Source organism: Ambystoma mexicanum, chromosome 12 (assembly GCF_040938575.1).
Source record: "Ambystoma mexicanum isolate Mex_15411 chromosome 12, UKY_AmexF1_1, whole genome shotgun sequence".
In the NCBI taxonomy this organism is placed as follows: domain Eukaryota; kingdom Metazoa; phylum Chordata; class Amphibia; order Caudata; family Ambystomatidae; genus Ambystoma; species Ambystoma mexicanum.
This window is the reverse complement of record NC_090936.1, coordinates 67,837,523-67,860,164: the sequence shown is the minus strand read 5'-3', so window position 1 is coordinate 67,860,164 and position 22,642 is coordinate 67,837,523. Positions and strand designations below refer to the sequence as shown.

The window sequence follows — 22,642 nt, the reverse complement described above, 5'->3', positions numbered from 1 at the left end:
TGATAGTGAACCAGGACTATCCTGCAAGCAGCAGGGAAACAGAAGAAACCAGAATAATACTTGGCAGGATAGTGAACTGGGTATTCTAAGAAGCAAGAGAAGCACCATCCCTCTTCTTCATCACAGTACCTGGTAAAGGAGAGAACCAGGTCTCCCAACCAGGGTCTGGGACCCATGCCTAAGAAAACTTGAGAAAGAAACCAGGGGAAGGGGATCACCCCCTCTGGTGTTGTTGGATACTGAGAAGGAAGCCATGGGAAAGGGAGTCATTTCCTCCTGACATTGAGAAGCAAAGGAACCAGGGGAAGGGAGTCAGCCCCCTGGTGTTGTTGGATACTGAGAAGGAAGCCAGGGGAAAGGGAGTAATTTCCTCCTGCCACTGAGAAGCAAAGGAACCAGGGGAAGGGAGTCACCCCCTCTGGTGTTGTTGGATACTGAGAAGGAAGCCAGGGGAAAAGGAGTCATTTCCTCCTGCCGCTGAGAAGCAAAGGAACCAGGGGAAGGGAGTCATTCCCCCTGGTACTCTGGGACCTTGAGAGAGGGGAAGGAAGATATTGCCTCTGACATTGGAAACCTTAAGAGAAACCAGGAGAAGGGAGACTGGTACATTCTTGAAGAAACCTTTAAATCTTCTGTCCAGAGTCATTCTTCTGGGTCCAGCAGAGACTTTATGTCTAGATGTTTATATGTGTAAGGGAAGGAAATAGGATTTGACACAAGGGGGGGCATTTAGGATTTTGAACATTCTGACCATCTCCTTAGTTTATTATTTGAGGCACGGAAACCCCTTGTAGCATTAGGGACAGGTAATTGTTTCCATTTTATTTTTAACCAAATAAAGGTTTGTAGCCACCACTATGCCACCTTTGTGTCGGTCTCGTACATCTGCACCCTTACAGCATTTAGGACTTTTCTCAGAACTCATCTCGTTGGGACATACTCGGTGTACCAGTGAAAGTTAGATGATTTTTACTTGTTATGTTAAAGGACATTTGTACCGCGCACTATCACCACCGTAGTGGTCCCTTGGCGCTCTGGCGGCTCTGAAAAAGGGGAGGAGGAGGGGTGGGTTAGTGGGAATAAGCTGGAAAAGTGCAAGAGAGCAGTGATGTGCTGTTGGCAGCCTCAGCCCGGTGGGTCCGTTGGCTGGGCTTGGGGTGTTTTACGGTCCGTAGTCGTCGTGTGCTGTTGTGCAAGTCTATGGGCCTCATTACACGGATGGCGGAGAACCATGGCGCTATTAGCGCCATGGTTCATGCCGGTAAAATACCGGCACCGCCTTGGCGGAAAGGGGAATTACCGCCCCATTCCAAGGTTGGCGGGGCGGTAATTCCCCCTTCCACCATTGCCCTTCCCCATTCCCATTTTTGCCCCATAGGGCATAATGGGAATGGGGAAGGCGCTAATTACGGTACCGCAAATTGCGGTACCGTAATTAGCTCCCTGGGTCCCTTTGCGGGTTGGTTTTTAACGCCTGCAAAAAGCAGGCGTTAAATCCCCCAACCCGCAAAGGGACCTCGTAGTAATGCGGTAAGGATTTACCGGTACCAGTATTTTACCGGTACCGGTAAATCCTTACTGCCATCTGTGTAATGAGGCCCAATGTGTGGTATGTTTTGTTGTTGCATTGTTGTGAGGTTTGTGCAGATTGCTGCGTTTTAGGCTTGTGGTTGTGTTTGGTTAGAGTTTGAGAGGTGTATGCAGAGGGATGGAATTGTTCGTTGGTTGGTTAGTTGGCATTGCTGTCCTTGCAATTATGGGATTCCATCTAGGTGCGGCACATGCTGACATTTACATTTCTATCTAGGTGCGACGCAAGCTATTGTTCAGAAATTCCATGCGAGTGTGGCACGTGCTAACGATCACATTTCTATCTAGATGCGACGCGGGCTAAAGTTAAGAATCCTGAGTACGGCACATGCTAACAATCACATTTCTGTCTAGATGCGACGCGGGCTAAAGTTAAGAATCCTGAGTGTGGCACATGCTAACAATGTGGCAATGCTCTCACAATTCTGCTATTTTTCTTGCAAGCCTCTCATGTGGGCTGGGAGCTCTAGGAGAGTCCTCATGCTGGTGGCCAGATAACCACTTCCTTCCTCCCCAACACAGAAGCATTTAGTGTTGGCCATACCATGTACCTTTCATTCTACGCTGGGTCACGGGCTGATACAGGTGATCAGAAGCATGGCAGATATACTCAGGCATAGTTTCTCTGTGGTTCCTTAGAAAGTAGTATTTATCCCACAATCCAGATTTTGGAAATCTTTAGCCTGCTTGAATAGAAAGTTAGTTTTGAATGGTGGTGCAATGTCCCCTGCCTTATTTCAGAGCCATCGTGTGGGATGACAAAGGACTTGTCACCTAGGTTGTCCATAGCGCAGGGATCGCGAAAGTATAAAAAGAGCTTCACAGGAAGGGGAGGTGGCAGTGTTTGGAGAAAGAAGTTGTGGAGGCAGTTTGGGGCGAGTTGGTGGTTTAGGAATGTGCCTGTGAAAGGAGTTTGGAGAGAAACATGGAAGAGCTGAGTTGCCCGGTGACAAGAGTGGGAGAAATGACTTCAGGAAGTGCAGGAGAAAGACATTGGGTGGTGCTAGCAGGAAGACATTGGGCAATGGCCCTGAGAAAGACAACCAAAGGAAGTTGAAAGTCAAAAGAAAGCACAATGGGCAAGTGCGGTTGTAGCCAGGAAGGAACAAGAGGGCACGCTTAGATTACAGCAGAGGTAAGGGTGAGACCCTGATCTGAAGAGTGGAACCCACACCGCGAGGAGACACGAGCATATGGTGGGGCATCAAGGAGGACCAGCACCATGGAAGGATTAGAAAAGTGGGGAGGAGGGAAGGACTGAGGACCCAAACAAAGGGAGGGGACCAGGTCTTCTTCAGCCCCTTGGTGGAAACAGAGAGAGAGAGGGAGAGGGGACGTGTGTGTGTGTGCACAGAGAGAGAGTAAGAGAGACAGAGAGAACTTGAGAATGAATTATTATTTATGGGGAGAACTGTTGACTTCATTATTACAGGCTATGCTTCAGGGATCCGTGAGTCTCATTCCAGAATGTAATGTTTTTACGTAATGCCGACAGGCCTCTTGTTTATATTGCATAACTTTTTATACTTTTCATGTGTTGCATGTGTTCCATGGCTAATTTGTTCTTTGGGCTCCATGTATGTCTTTGATCTTGGGCTTCTGGTAGTATTACAACATTCATATATGATAGACTCCCTTCGGTATAGCACTTAGCCTATGGCAGTGAAGTTGAGTTTGCGAAGCAGTTAAACTATACCAATGCACCAGCTATACCAATGCACCAGCTCTACCAATGCATCAGCTCTACCAATGCATCAGCTCTACCAATGCACCAGCTCTACCAATGCACCAGCTCTACCAATGGATCAGCTCTACCAATGCATCAGCTCTACCAATGCATCAGCTCTACCAATGCATCAGCTCTACCAATGCATCAGCTCTACCAATGCATCAGCTCTACCAATGCACCAATGCATCAGCTCTACCAATGGATCAGCTCTACCAATGCATCAGCTCTACCAATGCATCAGCTCTACCAATGCATCAGCTCTACCAATGCATCAGCTCTACCAATGCACCAGCTCTACCAATGCATCAGCTCTACCAATGCATCAGCTCTACCAATGCATCAGCTCTATCAATGCATCAGCTCTATCAATGCATCAGCTATACCAATGCATCAGCTCTACCAATGCATCAGCTCTATCAATGCATCAGCTATACCAATGCATCAGCTCTACCAATGCATCAGCTCTACCAATGCATCAGCTCTACCAATGCATCAGCTCTGCCAATGCATCAGCTATACCAATGCATCAGCTCTAACAATGCATCAGCTCTAACAATGCATCAGCTATACCAATGCATCAGCTATACCAATGCATCAGCTCTACCAATGCATCAGCTCTACCAATGCATCAGCTCTACCAATTCATCAGCTCTACCAATTAATCAGCTCCGTTTGGAATTGGGAACGTTCCAATACTGCTCAATCTGAGCTTGAAAACCAGTCACATTTAAGGGTGCCAGGCTTCCGGCAGATGTTGGAATGTGACTGTGGAACCGTACATCCCCTTCCTTCCTTCTATTATCCACAAACATTCACCTTGTTACATGGCCTGTTCTCTAGTGGGCATCATTCGGCCTTCACGCTGGGCAGTCTCAAAATGAAAATCCGGGAATCTGGTCTGCGGTGAATTATGCCCCCAAAACAGGCCCCCAAATCTTTCAGTACATCTCAATCGCCAGATGTTTCCAAATCTGAGCTGTATCACATTCCATCAACCACATTCACATGAGACATCATTTCTACATAATCATTTGTATGGTCCACCGGACAGGGCTAACATTCAGGACAAATCGTTTCTCTTTAATAACACTTGTGATACTAGTTTATATGCTGTGAAATCCATTTCTACTCCTTATATTTTTTTATTTCAGTATATTTAATGAGCCTACACAAGTTTCCCACCGCTTTCTATGCTGCGATCATTAGGGTCCTAAAAGAGCCGAAGTAAAACAAAATGAACAGCAAATTATTGATTTGTGCAAAAGAAAGTTGTGATTATAACAAGATGGACAAACACTTTTTAAGTTTGTACAGAAATGTTATTGTGAATATCCCTTTCAGAAAATGAAATTGAGTGATCACGTAATATAATGATGGATTATTCCTTGTTCCAAAAATAAATTAATTAGAATACCAATATTTTTGAAAAAACACAAAAGACTTTGGTCATCTTTTAAAGTTGGTGGTATCCCGCCGGTAAATCTGGTGGGATCCTATTAAACGGACCTGTCGTTACTGGCATCTGGTCTGCTTGAATTACTGGCATAGGATTTCCTGGAATGGGGAATGCCTATATTACTGGCACCGGTAACACCGACCGTTTCTTCCCGGTGGGGATGCCTGACTTACCTCCAGCTCCTGGCTGGAGGTACATCAGGCAACCCACTGACAAACCTGCAGTTTGGCGGTGCGGGAAAAGTGGCAGTAACAAAATTACCACCACTTTTTTCCCACACCGCCAAACTTATAATGAGGCCCTACATACTTGTGCAAAATATATGATGTCATCCAGGCACCATTAATAAATATGTTACTGGGGAGTAGAGAAAGGAGCGTGAAAATGCTCCACGTTCATATATTGTCAGTAAACAATCAGGTGTATTGATCTGAACGGGTTATCTCAGAACCCAATGTTATCAATAAAAAAGCGGGAATGGGAAAAATCCCAATAAGGGCACACACTTCTAATAACGGGGCCAAAAGATAAACTGAAGGGGGCTGGTTGTGACCAGATTGAAAGGAAACACTAGTACTTTCCTTACTGGATAGTGTGTAGCTGTGAAGGCTCCCATAGAATCAGTCTGGAAGCCAACGACGTACACAGTGGGTCATAGAGTACGTGGAGGATAGTCTCCAATAAGGCTTTAAATTCCATAAGAAAGAGGAAAAGGACACGGTTAGAAAGTAGTGGGAGTAATGGTGGGAAGTTAAAAAAAAAAAACATCCATTACTGAACTATGTTCTATGCCTAAACATAAAGAAAGGACTAGGCTTTATGAGGCTGCGTCTAATATTTGAAAGAAGGTGTCCATTTCCGAGTAGTCTAGAGGTGTAATACTTGAAGCTTGTAGTCCTAATAATTCTTTTGAGGCAGAAAGTATTGTGCTAGTAAATAAAAAGGTATCCATTGTAAAGCACCAAAACAATTGCATAACCATGTTGCAAAGAACTTGAACGTGAGAAAAATAGTAACATTTATTAATCAAGACAAAAACCGGATGTAGAATATTAAACATAAACAAAAAAACATACCATCGCCCAGATAGCAGGCACTAATGGATGAAACTTAGGTTGTAACAATCACAATTTTCCACCGCTGACATCATGACTGCATCAAACAGGCATGGACCGACTCTGGGCTCTGTAGTATTAATTATTCAATGTCCAATAAATGCACACATTTCTGTTTCTTGATTTAATCCTCTTTCTTTTGCTTGCAGCTGCTGAACATGTCTCGCTTCTTATTACCTCAGTAATAATGTGTGATTGCCCTCTTTTGACAAAGAGCAGTGGTGTTGGTGAAGCAACTAGATTATACAATATTGTTTGGGTTGTTGGAGTATACTTGAAGTTATCTCCAAACATTCATTCCAAACCAGATCATAATTACTTTGTCGCAGACACCAGTGTTTCTTAACAATGTACTTTATATAGCCATCGTAGTTACTGTAAGCAGTAATTAATCTGACCTTCTCATATTCAACACTTGAACAAAATTGATCACAAAGCATCTTATCTATTTCAGTCAATGTACGTTTCTCTAGGGTATTCTCTAACAACTTTCTATGAAGCCAGGCTATATGGGGACAAAAAGGTCCTAGATTGAGTAACTGTGATTTGTGCCGTACATGCTATTAGCAGGTAAGTCAGGAGTACATGTAAATTGGCGCCTTTCAGTCTATCAATCATGCATGCGGCTTTGGTCAAATAGTCTGACTATATTGTGTGGTTATCCCTTGCCCATAAAAGCTCATCCTATTGTACACATAGCTGCATCTCAACTCAATATGCGCACACCACCTTTACAGTGCAGCATTGTCTCGGGACCCAAAGTAGGTTCTCACACCAACAGTCACTAATTCACTGACATGGTCCAGCACACCGTAGTACAAGCCCAGTATCTAGGATAGAGAACTAGTCATCTCTGCCAAAGCAATTGTTATGTTCCTGCAAGGCAATATGCAGTGTTTCATGTAATGGTCATATTACGGTCTACGCAAATCCCTAACAGCCTACAGCGCTTCGATGCCATAACAATTGAAGTTAGGCAATTTTGCAAATGTCACATACTATAGCATAAGTAGTAAAATTGTTAGCAGCCCCATTAAATATACATTGTCTTTTTCAGAAAACATACTTTCCAGGCACTAGATGACCACTTTGCATTTTAAAGTTAACCTTCATAGCTCTAATGTTTACATTGGTTATTTCAGTCACTTCCTTTCCACACACTTTGCAGTGTCTACATTTTCTGCCATGGTATACATCATCAGGACAGTGGGATTACTAAAGAGGATATTATGGCATATCGTGGCAAGATCAATTCACCTGGGTTTGCACGAAAAATACTTCATAAATGTTTTAGATAAGGCCTCAATAATAAGTCAGGAGCAGATGTCCTGTTGGATTGTGGAGTTGTTTGAGGACATGTGATGTGATGGGATGCGCGTGAAGTTCGGCTGTCGGTTGTTTTAGTGGAGGAGGTGGAATGTGCGTGAAATAAGGGAACTGGTGGTTTCGTGAGAAGATTGATCTTTGATGTGTTCTCTCATGGTATATTGGGAATGTATTTGTGCATTGGCGAGATTGCTTTCTCATGACCCACATAAAAACTTTGATCTTCGCATATTGGGTGTGTGTTTATCTTTTGTATTAAAAATTCAAGGATGGCGGTCACGACAACCAATGTGCTGAGCAAACGGGAACAGCCCCCTGATAGCAACAACAGTTTAAAGTAAACCTTAACAATAGCAACATGTAGAAAATGAGGGATAATTCAACATTTGCGTAGAGCTACCATCAACACATGTCATTGGGAATCATAATTTAATCACAAAAACTGAGTATGTGTGCAAAGCAAGCCATTAGGCCGACCAATGGCATAGCACTGTTTATCTGTCCAGTGTATGGATGGCTATCGAAGGAGACAGGTTGTGCTGGACCACCAGCAGCTAAAAACTCTCAACATAGCAGGTGTCTCTAATCAAGAAAGGTTATTTCATTTATTGATCATTTGTATGGCACCTATACACAAGTGTTTCCAGGTGCCACAAGATAAAGAAGAGGGGGCAGGGGGCATAGGATAAAAAAACAAGAACAATAACGGTCGTACTGGGCCTTGTAACATTCTTACCGTGCAAGTGCAGAGACAAAAAGTGCAAGGGAGGGTGGAAATAGGGGGCAGGAGAAGGGAGAGCGGGTATGAGTGAGGGGGAGAAGTGCAGGAGTAGGAGGGTCAGGGGCACTGAGCAAGTGCAAGGAGGAGCCACAGAGAGCAAGTGCAAAGGAAGAGGGGAAGGGAGAAGTGTGAGGACAGGGTGGACTAGAATCAGGCCAGTCCAGGGCCTGAAAGCTTGTGCTGGTAACTAATGCTGGAGGGAGGGGGGCTGGTCAAGGGGGCAACAAGAGACCAGGCACCAGTCGCAGCAGCAGGGGGACATTAGCAAGGGAGGGGGAGAAGGAAGGAGGTGGAGAAAAGGAAAGTCTGTATTGAGGAGTTTCCAGAACATAAGGAAATCCGGCTCAAGTTTGAGGGGGGCAGGGAGGCCATTCCAGAAGGAGGCTCCTGTCAAGGAAAGGGGTCTACCTCCCACTCTCTGTTTGGAGAAGCGTCTGACCTGCAGAGACTTCGAAATAGAGGACCAAAGAACTCTAGTGGGGAGGCATTTAGGGAGAGAAAGCTGGATGAAGAGAGGACCCAGGCCCCAGACAGCCTTGTGGATGATGAACTTGATCCTTGCAGCCACCGGGAGCCAGTGGAGAGATTTTAGGGCTGGAGAGAGGCAGTCCCTGGGCTTGAGGCCAATGATAAGTCTTTCAGCCCTATTCTGGATTAGTTTAAGAGGGCAGAGAGAAGACAGATTCAGATTGAGGAAGAGGCTGTTGCAGTAGTCCAGCCTAGAGAGAACCAGGGCTCTAGAGAGAGTGAGCTTCTGGGGGAAAGTGAGAAAAGGAAGAATTCCTCTGAGGAGGTGGATCTGAAAGTTGGACTTCTTGGCAAGGTCTGTGATATGCAGAGAGAAGGAGACAGAGGAGTCGAAGATGACCCCAGGACTTGTAGCCTTACATGAGGGGACCCAAGGAGGGTGGACAGAGAGTGGGAGGGGAGGAGGGGGCAGGTGTCCCAATGAGAAGTATCTTTGTATTGCTGGCATTAAAGCAGCGATTGTTAGCACAGCATCAAGCCTGAATAGCAATCCGGCAATCAGCTATGAGGGAGGAAGTGGGGGAGGTAGAGGATGAAAGCTTAAAGAAACGTTGAGTGTCATCGGCATAGCACTGGAAGTGAGGCGAGAAAGTGGAAATCAAGGGGGCCAGAGGGGCAAAGCAGATGCTAAAGAGTCATTGTGATAAGATAGAGCCCAGAGGGACGCCACAGGTAGAGAGTGAGGTGCAGGAAAGGAAAGGGCCCAATTGCACTTGAGAGGGTTGGTTTGAAAGGAAGTAGGTCAGCCACACCAGTGCCCAGTCAGTGATGCCTAGGGTATCACAAAGACGATTTATGTGGATGGCATGATTGACCATATCAAAGGCAGAGGACAGATCTAGAAAGATCAGAACAGAGGGAGAGTTAGAGTCCAGGTTGGAGAGCAAGTCTTCATGGGTGTTCAGGAGAGCAGTTTCCATGCCTATGGATGCTCTGAAGCCATACTGGTGATCATGGAGGCAGCTAGCCGATTTGGTGTGGTGGGATAGTTTGGGGATGACCAGCTTCTCCATGTGTTTGCCCAAGAAGGGGGTGATAGAGATAAGGCGATAGTTAGCAGGGCACAAGGGGTCGGCAGACAGCTTTTTCTATGAGAGGGTGCACAAGAGAGTGCCTTTAGGGGGTGTGGGAAAGAGCCAGTGGCAAATGAGTGGTTACAGAGGCCGGCCAAGGAAGGGGCGAGGGTGTAGATGGTGCCTTGGAAAGTTCTGGAAGAGCAGGAGAGCACCTGATTGGAGGAGACTTTCATTGAGCGTAACTCTAGAGACCTTGTCTGGTGCAGTGGGAGAAAAAGAGGAGGGAGGGGGGGCAGGGAGAGAGGCCACAGGAACCAAGAGAGAGGGAGGAAGGGAGAGAGTAGATGACAGTGAGGACAGGATGTCCTGAGTTTTGGTTGAGAAGTGGGAGGGAAGTGCTGAGCAAAGTGCCTGAGAAGGAAGTCGAGAGGACGAGACTGTAGGATTGGTGAGTTCCTTGCAGATTTGGAAACGTTCAGCTGTGTTGTTAGTTGCCCCAGAGAGGTGGGCCTGGACATGAGCCCTCTTTCTTGGAGCGTATGGCAAGACGATATTGCCTTTGGAGCAAACGACAGGCCAGTTTGTCAGACGATGAACTTGAAGCCTGCCACTTCCGCTCAGCAGCTTTGCACTTGCGTTTCAAAGCTGCCAAGTCAGACTCATACCAAGAGTCGCATTTGGAGGCAGGTTTCATGCGGATCCTCATGGCAGGGGCAAGGATGTCCAGAGGGTTAGAGATGGATAGATGGAGGTGAGCCAGTACAGAGTCAGTAAGAGAGTCGAAAGTAGGGGAGGGAGAAGGGATGAAAGTGGAGGCAGTGGAGGCAAATGCAGCGGCTGACACACACTTCATTGGTTGAATCGAAGGAGACTGGAAGTGCAGGCAGAGGCCTCGTCTGGGTGTCGGGGAGCTCAAGATGGGAGGAGAGAAGAGAGTGGTCAGACCAGGAGAGAGGAGGAGTTAGAGTGTTGGAGAGTGGGATGTCTGTTGAGATGAGAGCATCCAAGATTGGAACTGGGGGCAACCTGCATTTAACGAGTAGGCAGGGAAATCACCAGACTGTACTCTCAAGCTTGTCCCCCTGCCATCATATGTGAATCACTGACCATCTGTCACTGCTGGGTTAGTGACAGAAATGCATAACAGCGCCACAGTGAAAGATGTTTAGAAACCAATGCTCTTTAACTCCACCAGTGCTGGTGATGTCTATATCTGTCCTCATTTACATAGGAGATCAATGAAAACTGGCCCTGAAGTTAAAAATGTACCTGAAAAATAAAGTAACTTGTCTTGTCAAAGGACATAAGAAAATAGTTTAAACATGAACATAACCTCTTTGCTGACATCCAGCAAAAAAACAAACACGTGTTGCTGTTAGCCCTCCTGCAAAGTCATTATTCAATTGATTGCAAGGAAAGAAATGGCAAGTGTCAACAGGGAACAATGTGCTGCACGCTGAGACAATCCTTTCCTGTGGATCCTACACACATCAAAACACCACTCACAATGTGTTGTCATTGCATCGGTGCTTATGAGTTATGGAATTAATAAGATTAGCAAAACAATGCTCTCAAAAATCAAACCGCCGGCCCAGTGCCGAGCAACACACCCTGAGAGCATGATATCTAGAAAGGAATAGCTGCCTGCTGTGCCTTGCTGAATAAATTATGTTCACCTGGAAGCAAGTCAAATGAAATCCCTCCCCTCAGTGAAGGCCATCTGATAGTGTTAATAAATCATACCGTGTTCAGCTCTTCGGGTGTTGGGGATCTGCCCACAGGGTGCCGTGTAACAACTGTGCACCGCCCACCTAGCACGGCATGATTGCGGCGTGCGTGCCCGGCGGAAGACAAGCCGGGCGCTTCGGGGAGTAACCTTTGCGCGTCTGCGAAGGCACATTTCAAGCACTGGCAGGTACTTAGCGACACAAATGTCAGCACGCCCCTTATTCTTTCAGTTATCGAGCCAAAAAGGGCGAACCGCCCCGCTTCCCTCTGTGCGTGACAATCGTCATCTGCCATTCCAAGTCTGCGCGCCGTCGGTGCTTGCGACCGAAATCAAACTTCTGGAATCTCTGACGCACATTCCAAAGCACCCTTCTCATTTGCAGCTAAGGACGACCCCGTCAAACCACCATTCATGGTTTTTCAGGATATCCGTAATGAATATGCATGAGATAAATTTACATATCATACATTTTAATGTAAATCATTTGCATATATCATTAACACCAACCGGGATCATCTTGCACTTAAGTACACGAGCCCCACCAGTTCTGAGTTCTGAGAAAGGCATGTTAACAAATTGAACCCCCTTTTAAGAAAAACTTAGGAGAGGACTTACGTTGGCATTCCTTGCAGCACTTGCCCTCCCCATACGCAGCAACGAAGCCCCGGGGGCAGTCTGGTGGTGTGCAGGCCAATGTCTCACACTGGGCAGTGCCATTCTGTAGGGAGAGAAAAATCCAATTCTTAGTGTATCATGAGATCGCGTCGGGCACCCTGTTTATAATGAAAAGCCAGCCACTGTACAGGGGGGGGGCTGCACTGCTTAGTGAGCCTATTCAATAAGCCTGTTCCTCGTATATCACTTCTGGACTGAGTGAAACCATAGTCAGTTTCAAAGGGGTCTGCACTAGGTCCTGATATTACAAGATGGCGCTTGTGATCAAGGGTTGAGGGGTGTTATTCTGTAACCGGGCATAATGCTGGCTGGTTGCCAGGCTGCAAACTGTACTTGGAACACAGGGAAGTACCCAATCTTCTTGCACAGGCACCAGTTGAGCTGTGTACTGTCATGAAGCCCAAGTGGGGTGAGCAAAAACATGATAAAGTTTTAAAGGAGAAACCTTAATCATAGTAAACAAAAAACACTGAATATGGAAGCAATGCCTCTGCTTTCCTTGATGCTCAATTCTTCCAACAAGGCCCTTCTGTCCCGGACTCAACTTCTTTCCCGTTTGGTCAAATAAAACTTCAGTTTGTCAGGGTGAAAAACAAAGGACTCTATCAGGAGTCTGGCGGTATCCTGGCGGTAATTCCACTGGGATACCGCCAGCGCATATTGCATTACAGCAACTGAGTATGGTGCTATTAGCGCTGGATCCTGAGTTGTTGGGGCGGTAATCACCATTCCCATTGGGTGCCTTAGGGGTGAACCTCCCACTTACTGCCCAAACTTGGGATTGGGCTTAGTGGTAATGCAGCGGTAACAGCATTACTGCTGCATTTTTACCGCTCCTCCCAACTCCTGAAGGCCCCCGAATTCTCTTAAGATGTCCCTCCTCTCCCTGGCGTAATTGAGAACAGAGCAGATGTGGAAGAGAATTTAGAAGATAAGAGGTCCAGTAGCGCATTGAAGAACACGGAGATGGAGCCTGGGCACTACAGACTCGTAATGATGACACCAGGCTCCAACACCGAACTTTGGAGAAAGATACGCTGTAGGCAGTTCAGGAAGCGGACTCAATCTTGGGTGTGTGGAAGGGATGTAGGTGATTTCTTTGAATATATTTCTCCTTCTGGAGATTTCACCGAATCCATTTCACCAAAAACCAGATGTTCTTTTTTCTTTTTTTAATGTGGGTAGAGCCTCCCCCAGGACCCACCCTACCCTAACGTACCCCACCTATTCTGCATTACACATATACCATTTCCCCAACCTTTTCCAGTGAAATACATTCGCTGGAATCTCATTAGGGGAAATGGTGTTCAAAGAAATCTAGGGTAATGGTGTGGAAGAGGTTTGGTGCTAGATCTTGATGGGTCCTGAATCAGGAAAGCCTACATCTCACCAGCCCCCAGGGACAGGCTAACACCGCAGGATAAGAGGACTATGTAGCCTATGGGGAAAGACTTTGCTTGGTGGACGCTAAGACTTTTCGGTTTGCTATTTTGACTTTTGTTGTGATCATTTTTTAGTACAAAATAAAAGATTATGATTGGTCATTTATAATGCGCTTAATAACCAGAGGTTTCAAAGCACAGACGGGGGGATCGAACCTGTGTTGATCCGCGTCGTTTTGCTTCTAAGGCGAGCGCGTTGCCCCTGAGCTATCCTTGTGAGACAAGATAGTAAACTGCTGCTTCTGTGTACAGTCATTTATACAACCCACTGCAGCTGTCAAGCAGTCTCTGGTGCAATGAACTGTCTTAAACAAGTGTGGCTTTACCCCCTTGACTTCGAATCAGTACAGCATTTCATCAAAGACCCGAGACATTTTTAAAGTACTTCACTTCTCTCATTTGTTTTTCTTTTGTACAGAACATTTATAGACCAGTTATGAGATGTTATTATGTGTATTGTGCTCAGTCGTAGATCATTCACATATGTAAAAGTTGTAATGCTAAAAATATCTCAAAAGGGGAGACATGTCTTCCTATAGATAAGCCAAACCTGTTGGCTTTGGAAATGGTTGGTAGTTCTAGAAATGACATTGAAAGGGTTAGCTCGGTCTGTCCGAGCTCACTATCCATACCCTGGGATCTAGTGGATGTTTAGAACAGGTACCAATATCCCTTAATGATCAGTGTTTGACCCTAGGTGGAGAGGCCTGCACTACAGTGTAATTTATTTCCTTCCGCAAATTTAAGGATGTGAGACATCCAAAATGTCAACACAAAATATAATGGAAAGGCGTAATCCAACTCATCTAAACTGAAGACGCAGATCCAAATATGGCCCTCGTGTTCCCCACACGACTCTCTGTCCGAAGGCTGAGGCAAGACAGATGCACCTCACTCTTAGGCCATTCACCGTCATCGTCGATAGATCGCAGATATGAGACCAGTACTCCATCAGACAACCCTTCAGGCCATACCCACACGATGATTTCGAGGAAATGGAGAAGCCATCAATCGATCAGGTCGACTGATCAGAAATCAATGACCTCATCACTTAGATCACGACGAAGCCACAAGTATATACCCATCCATTCATGAAGTTCCACGAACATGCACTAGCTTACTGCATATAGACACGAAACACATGCTTCTGACTCATGCAGGTAGATGACGGGCACACATACATATCTTTATATGTAGAAACATCCTTTGCCAAAGCTGGACCGCAAGACACTAAAACCATCACATTTTTTAGGGGGGGTAAGTAAATTATATATTTGGGGTGTGGGTGTTTGGGAATGAATACAAATTAAAGGAAATCGGGGTTCAGGGGTGGAACCCCCCCAAAAATAATGTAAAAAAAAATGTGATGGGTTTTTTCGTAAAGAAAATCGCGGTAAAAAACCATGCGGAAAAACATCCCGTGATGAAATAACATGGAACCACTAAAGCATACATGTACCAAGCTTGCATAGACATGACTACCACTAACATGGAAAAGGCATAAAGATAAATATGGGACATAAAAGGCCCACTCAGGTGAATGAGGAACGAGAAGCAAGTTTCGAGTATATGAAGCAGCTGACCCAATCGCTGCAGCCAGATGCACGCAGAGACGATGCACCCACCCAAGGACGAGGGCAGATGGAAAGTTCCAGTTAACAAGACGATAAGCTACCTGTGAGAAATTCAGTTTGTGGTCCCAACACACATGACCCAGCAGAACAGCACAATGCCCATTCAATCAAGGTGGACGACGAGAAGCTGTTCCCACCAAACCAGAGGTGGCAAGATACAAATGTTGTTCACGGACTGCCAACTGAATGCAGTCTCCCATGAGCAGGTGACCAGAGATGGCAACATTAGGGAACACGCAGCCCTCCATGTTCATTCTCATTACCTTGAGAAGGTACGCTCAGCCTGGTAATCATCCAGGACCCCAAGGCTGGGAGGACACATTCTGTCCAATCCAGAGTCACCTTTCACACGAAGATATAAAATGCTGCAGGAGCCAATGGTCTCCCTGCAACCCTGCAACATTGTAGATTGAAACATGCAGAGGTGGCCCCAGGCGGAGCCACCAGATATGGCTATCCAATAGTAGAGCTAACCCATATAGGAGTTATACTTAGTTATCCTAAACTGACCAATGTGAAGGCCCAATAGGTTTCAGGGATGGAGTTTAATTTTGTGACGTTACACCGGGATAAAACCTGGTGACACGCTTGGATGATGAGAGCTCTGGAGAATTCATGTTTTTCTATTGTGATCCCTGACATTTGTTAGATAATAAAGACAGTAAACATTGCCTCATGGTTGAGTCTTCCGTTATTGCAGTGGGGAGGCTTTGAGGGGCCGAGAGTCTCTCTGCTGGTAATTGGGGTAACTACTGGGGAGCCCCTGATGCATTCCTTAACAAAACCGTCAAGAATAAATTGGCAAAGCGGTTCCATCATTTGTTTTTAATTTATTTTAATTTGCATTTCATTGCAATCAATGACTGATTCAAAGCACAGTGGGTAAGAGACATGATCTATCGCAGCACAGCAGTCAAATTCCTGTACCTAGGAAGAGGAAAGGGAAGAGGGGGATGGCTCAAGTGATAGAGGGGGAAAGGCTAGGCTCCATCGCATGCTGTCCTATGAGTGTGCACTCCTGATGATGACCAGGGATGAGGTAGGGTTGATGGTGAGAGAAAGTAAGACTGGTGGGCGGCGGGGGTCAGGACTGACCACACTCTGTCTCAGGAGGGTGCAATTCTGATCATGACCAGGAGGCGAACAATAGGAGATAAAGAGGGATATGGAATGGAAGATGATTGAAAGAGTAGGAAGAAGGGCATGGACAACGTTACGGTCGCGCATCGGTGAGAAGTTCAGAGGTACGCACTGAAGGGGGGGGGTGGAAACACTTGAATGGACCAAGCATTGTCATGCTGCAGGTCCACAGGGTTCTGGGCAAAGTGAAAGGGGGTGACTAGGAGGGCGAGCCTGCAAACAGGATGACAATTAATTCTCTAGTCAATTGACCTTCGTTGGAAGCCTGTGGGAATGACCGTATATACGGCGATATTTTTGGTGGGGATAATATGTAGGGATACCGAGTAGAGGAGTACGTGCTGGGGACATGTGGCTCGGTGCTCCATCCCTGCTTTTCAATTTCCCATAGATTGCTCATTTCAACTTGGGAGTCACCGGAGGTTGCTGGATGATCCAGTCCCAGGCAGATTGCAGATCCCAGGACTGCAGATGGTGCCTCGCAGTCAGGATGAGCGCAAGGGCAGGGGTTGCGGGCATCACAATCTTTGTTTGGGGGCTGCAACCCGAGGAAGCTGCTTGGCCTCATCATAGGGGACTGTCCCCATTGATCCACTCCCCTGTTTCCTGCTGAGGTTGCTGATTGAAACGTGCAGGTTGCACAGACTGGGACTTCACTTGTGGGATGAGAGAAAGGGCTGGGATTGCAGGCATTGCAGACTTTCATTGGGTGCACTCCGGTGGGTGGGGGTGGGGTTGGGGGAGGCGTTCGGCCTCATCACATGGGACAGCAAACCCCAATACAGTCCACCATTTGCTGCATGGGTTGCTGGTGTCGCATTGGGTGCCATCGCGTGTTGGTGGACTCTCTGGGCTAGGCAGATGGGAGGGCTTTGACTGGCAGATGTTGCATCGAAGTTAGAACAAGGGACCCAGCAGGACTTCTCAGCATCATTGTCTTTGTTTGGGGGTGCCCCTGCAGGCGGATGGTCAGTCTGGCCACATGGGGCCAGGTTGTCCAATCCACTGCCCCATTTTCTTAATGAGTTGCTGGTTATAACTTGGGGGCTGTTAGGGATTTGGGGGTGGTACGGGCCCAGGTAGATGTGCCGGCAGGCAACTGCTACCTTGCAACAGGGATGTGGAAAAGATGAGGCTTTGCCGCCCTCCGGGTTTTGTTTGGAACAGCTCTCAAAGGGGGGACCCCAGGTCCAGGTACATTGCATCTGCATTCTCCAATCACACTCCTCAAATTCAGGCTTGGTATTCACACCTTAGAAAGCACTAATGGTCGTTGGATGGTAAAGGCACAGGTAGATGGGTTTGCACTCAGGATGATAGAAAGGGAAGGGTTCACTGGCATCAGGGCTTTTGGGGCTCCTCGTCCGGGAGAATCCTGCCAGCAGTGAACTGGTCTAAAAGGAACTCTGTACAGCTCCCTGTGGTCCTCTTCACCAGGGGCTTCTTTTGTGGTGGTTCTATAACATGTTCACATTGATACATGGCACATGCATAAAGATGGGTTGGAGAACAGAAACAGAACTGTGTGTAATCTACATCGGCAGAGAGAGTTCTGCGTGTTTCTCCAAAATGTTAGATCTGCGGCACTGAATCTTCTCCCAGTGTTTAAGCATTGATATAATAGGTAACTTATAACGCGCTTAATACCCAGAGGTTTCTAAGCGCGGACCCGGGGATGGAACCTGTGTTGCGCCCTGTCGCACGTTGCCCCTGAGCTATCCTCCCGAGCATGGACACGGGCATGGTGTGCATGCCACGACGGTTCGCAGGAGGTGTCCGTCGGCTGTGAGTGGCAGCCCATTTAGGAGCGACCTATATGTGAAGGCCTGCAACAAACGGGATAGGCCGATTACAACGTGGCAGAATCCTTCAAATTCATCAAATATTTTTAGGCGAATTTGCCTAGCAAATATATGTGTGGGGGGTAATCCTGATAATAAAGAAAGGGGGGAGGTCGGCGGTGAGTTGGGGGGGTCTCCCCCACATATATTTGCAGCCAAATGTAAAAATTGCAAAAAAGAAAATCGACTAAATCAAATTAGACAAAAAAAAAACCTCAACCAAATCACATAGTCTTGGGAGGATAGCTCAGGGGCAACGTGCTCGCCTTGGAAGCAAAACGAAACGGTGCACCACAGGTTCAAGCCCTGGGTCCGTGCTTAGAAACCACTGGGTATGAAGCACGTTATAAATTACCTATCATATCATATCATAGAACCCAACTAATGAGTTATCGTGCGGCAGGTCCTGGCTTGCGATGGTCGGCGATCCCTCCGTTAGATGCCCTAGTCAACAGGTTACAGATCGCTCAGAGGAAATGGGATTTGCAGCACTACATGGACCATACTAGCGATTTGCTATTTTATTTGGGGTATGTAGATATGCCAAACCCATCCAGAAAATAGTACAGGATGACATTTCTAAGGTAGTACATTCTTGGCAATTGATAATGATGTGTTATTTATTTAACGCCTTAATCCAAAGCGGTTTACAGAGCACATATTTACATACAATATCACCCAACCGAAATTGGTAATCATTTATCGACCTTGAAAGGATGAAAGGCTGAGTTGGCCTTGCCGGGATTCGCACCTGCGACCTGCACATCACACTCAGATCACAGCAGCGAGCACTCAACCTGCTGAGCTATCTTACTGGCTTAATTGATGTCATTAAGCATGGGAATGAGGCAGGTATAGATACCACACACTTTGGGATTGTCAGAAGCAATTACATGCCAATAGAATATGGGGCATGCAGACGCTGTTCCTCCCTTGGCAGAGGTAGAGGGTTGCTTCCTGCTTCCGGGAACCGGGAACCGTGCGGTGCAGTATCGCACTTCCTCAGTCTCTGCTCCTGGGGATGGATCCCATTAGCAAGACATTGGCCAATCGATGTCCTTGGGACTTTCTGGTGGTAGGTCAGCAAAACAGCATCAAATGACTCACTAAAGACTAATGCAGAATCTCCAGGCCTTTCCCTTTGCTACTGAGAGGACAAGCACTGCGTGGAAGGGCTTATTTATTTAACTGTGCCAAAACAAACATTTTTAAAATTGTTTTTCAAGTAACTTTTCCAAATAAAGTTACCCTTTTTCCCTTTCTTTTAAACCTACTCAATAGTCCACTGCCTCACCCATGTGTGCTACATATTGTCATTGACTGCTGATTTTAGTTAACCCAAGAATTAAATAACAAAATATGAATTCATGGGTATATTTCAATGGCATAGAAAATACATGGGGGCTCATCTTCCATAGAGGGATAACCTGAATGTAAGGCGTACTAGCCTTGAGTAAGGTTTTAACGCCATCCATTCACGCCATGGCTCATTTTCAAGCATCTATGGCGCAGAGGAAGGGCGGAACGCATATTGCGTTTCCGCTGCCTCCCTTCCTCTCCGCCATGCAAATGCTCAAGCTGTGCACCAGCATGCCTATTCATGCCGGTGCAAATGCTGGAGATTCCTATGGGGTCCACAGGCGGACCCCGTAGGGATCCATTGTACACACTCGCTGCCATGCAGGAGCGTGTACAATTACAAATAAATCTTCCCTGACATGCTCGCATGTCCGGGAGGGTTTAATTGTATTTGCGAACACTACTTACCATGCATGCATGGTAAGAAGTGTTCACAACTGAAATGTAACCCTCCCCGCCATGCAAGCATTTCGGGATGGGTTACATTGTAATTGTGAGTACAGTGCTCACAATGAAAAGTGAATGCTGCCTGACATGCCAGCAAGCCAAGCAGCGTTTACTCACTTTGTACTGCAGGGTGGAAATGTGAAGGGCAAAAGCTTCACATTTGCCCTTAACATTGCCCTTTACATTTGCACCCCTCAAATAAAATGATGATAATTTGGCAGGGTGTAGCTGTCTACGTTAAAGTGTTAATGCAAAGGCTCCCCGCAGTCAAATTACTCATTTAAAGAAAATGAGCTCCATGGTGTTAGACTATCATTTCAACACTGTGCATTCAGATATGGACAGGCAGTAGGTGTGAATTATTTTTAGAACTAACTGAAATGCAAGGACACTTCTTAAATGCAAATGGGATTGGATAGCAAGGCATGAAAGAATTATTTAAGACAAACACCTGATTCAAAGTATGTATGTATCCGTGTGTTATTTTGTCCCCCTTTCTAAGAAGACAGCCTCATTAGAGTGTGCTGGTACAGAAACAAGGGTGCCAGTAAGCTTACCGGCACCCTTGTTTCCAGACCGCCACACTCAGAGTCTGTCAGGCAGGCCGCTGCGCCCGACAGGTCTGACCCTGGCGTGCGCAGAGGCCCCGGTAGGCAGACTCATCACGGAAGCACTGGCCCCGTTAGTGACGGTGCTGGAGCTTCTGTGAACCCAGTCCCATGGAGTCCATTTGGACTCCATGGGAATGGGGGCTAGCATTTTCCACCACCTAGCTTCCGGGTCTGCCGGTAGGTGGCACCGGGAAGCTAAGTGCCGGAAACGGTGTTACGAGGTCTGCGGCAATGCGCCAGTCACAACAGCGGGTTACCGCCGACCTCATAATGAGGTCCAATATGTCTTGAGAGAACAGCTTATGCCTCTGAAATGGGGCCAGCCTATACTTTGAAAATTCGTATCCCGGCAGGACAGACTCGGCTCTTTATCTTTCGGAGATTGAGAAATTTAGTAACATTAAATCCAGCAATTTGAAGCAGGAGGAATGTGGCAAGAAGCATTCTATAACATCCTGATATTATTATTATTATTAATATAACTCCAACACACATGAGCATCTGAGAGCTCTGCACTTTGCTTCATACAGCCATGCTTACCGTGCATGTGCAGTTCTTGCAGCCGTCTGTCCAGGATTCAAATTCTCGGTAGACGACGCCCTTCACGGTGCATGACCTCTCGCAATAGCACTGGTCCAGCCTGTTCATCCGCTGCTCCGACCGTGACAGCTGCAGGCGGGTCGTAAAAAGAAAGGTTGGCACCAGCGGGAACTGTTGCAACAGTCATAACCGCGCGCAGGATCCCTGAGCAGCAACAATTCAGATAAATGGCCTGCTCAAAAAGCCTGCCGTGATTGATATCCGCATGGGATTTGTGACAGGTGGAATGATGACTCACAGCAAAACAATGCAAGCAAACCAGCAGCAAGGAACTGCTCCAAATATGAGGAGCTTTCCATGAAACAAATGACGCTCGGACAGTTTGATTGCTCCAACATTGGGCGCTTCTATTGGCTGAAGCAGACTAGAAATGAGAATTCGTCTCACCAATTCATGCCTTTTTCTCAGAGCAGGTGACTTCAGGAGAGGGCGTGATACATTTGTGTACATTTTATCGGTTTAGTAGTCGTTTTTACTGTTTGAATTGAAAACAGCATGGGCCTCATTGCGAGTTGGGCGGTTTTCTGATGGATTTATTACTGGAATACCGCCCAACTAAATTGCTGTTACCACCACTTGCTCCGGTGGAATTACTTCCGGATCACAAATGGCGGTGGCAGTGTAAATCAACATTTTGTATGAGGCCATATAACTTTGTTTTTTTTTTGGGCAGAATTACCACAGCAGTTATTCCAACAATTTTGCTCATTTTCCGGCAGCGAGTTGGAGGATTCACCTCCAGCATGAAGCTGGAGGTAAATCATCCACTCCACGGCCATACTGGTAGTATGTCGGAGCGGGAACATTGGCAGTAAATCCGTTACCGCCAATTCTTTCCAGTTCCGCCATACTTGTAATGAGGCCCCATGTTTTTGCTGCCTATTTTTCCGAATAATGACTCAGGTTCAGGTCAGGACTCGGGTACTGTAGGGCTGCACGAACATCCCACTACAAGTTCCAAATTTTGATTTTTGTCTTTTTCATCTTTGCTGAAAGAAGTGCACAACATTCGAATTATACAGGTCTGCCAATTGTCTTTCTCAAATGTGCCCTCTGGCAAATTTATGTCAATAATACAAAAATAGCAGCACGTTTTTTAGAAAAAGTTGAGTTTATATAAAATGGTTTTGTTTCTTAGTGATTTAACCTCAAACGGTATATTCTGTTACAGGATTACCAACCTTTCTGAGGCTTGTCAGCAACCTCTGTACTCCTTCTCGCTACTACCAGTCTCCTGAGGCTTGTCAGCAACCTCTGTACTCCTTCTCGCTACTACCAGTCTCCTGAGGCTTGTCAGCAACCTCTGTACTCCTTCTCGCTACTACCAGTCTCCTGAGGCTTGTCAGCAACCTCTGTACTCCTTCTCGCTACTACCAGTCTCCTGAGGCTTATCAGCAACCTCTGTACTCCTTCTCGCTACTATCAGTCTCCTGAGGCTTGTCAGCAACCTCTGTACTCCTTCTCGCTACTACCAGTCTCCTGAGGCTTATCAGCAATCTCTATACTCCTAATCACTTCCTCCAATTTCTGGAGGCCTATCAACACTCTCTGTACTAGACATTATTATCACCAGTCTTTTAGATGCTTGGCAGCAACCTCTTTGCTACTTCTCAGTGCTGACAG

The 22,642-nt window shown here is 46.4% G+C and overlaps 1 protein-coding gene across 4 annotated transcripts in view; it reads right to left on the bottom strand.

Annotated features, from left to right (window-relative positions):
• The window catches only part of NELL2 (neural EGFL like 2), an 871,367-nt gene that overhangs the window by 622,427 nt on the left and 226,298 nt on the right, over positions 1-22,642 (bottom strand). For all 4 annotated transcript variants that reach the window (XM_069628010.1, XM_069628008.1, XM_069628011.1 and 1 more), the window contains exons 8-9: positions 20,960-21,088; positions 11,886-11,988 (exon numbers count right to left, since the gene is read on the bottom strand). In XM_069628010.1, the coding sequence (XP_069484111.1) occupies positions 11,886-11,988; positions 20,960-21,088 (232 nt within the window). The remainder of the gene's footprint in view (positions 1-11,885; positions 11,989-20,959; positions 21,089-22,642) is intronic.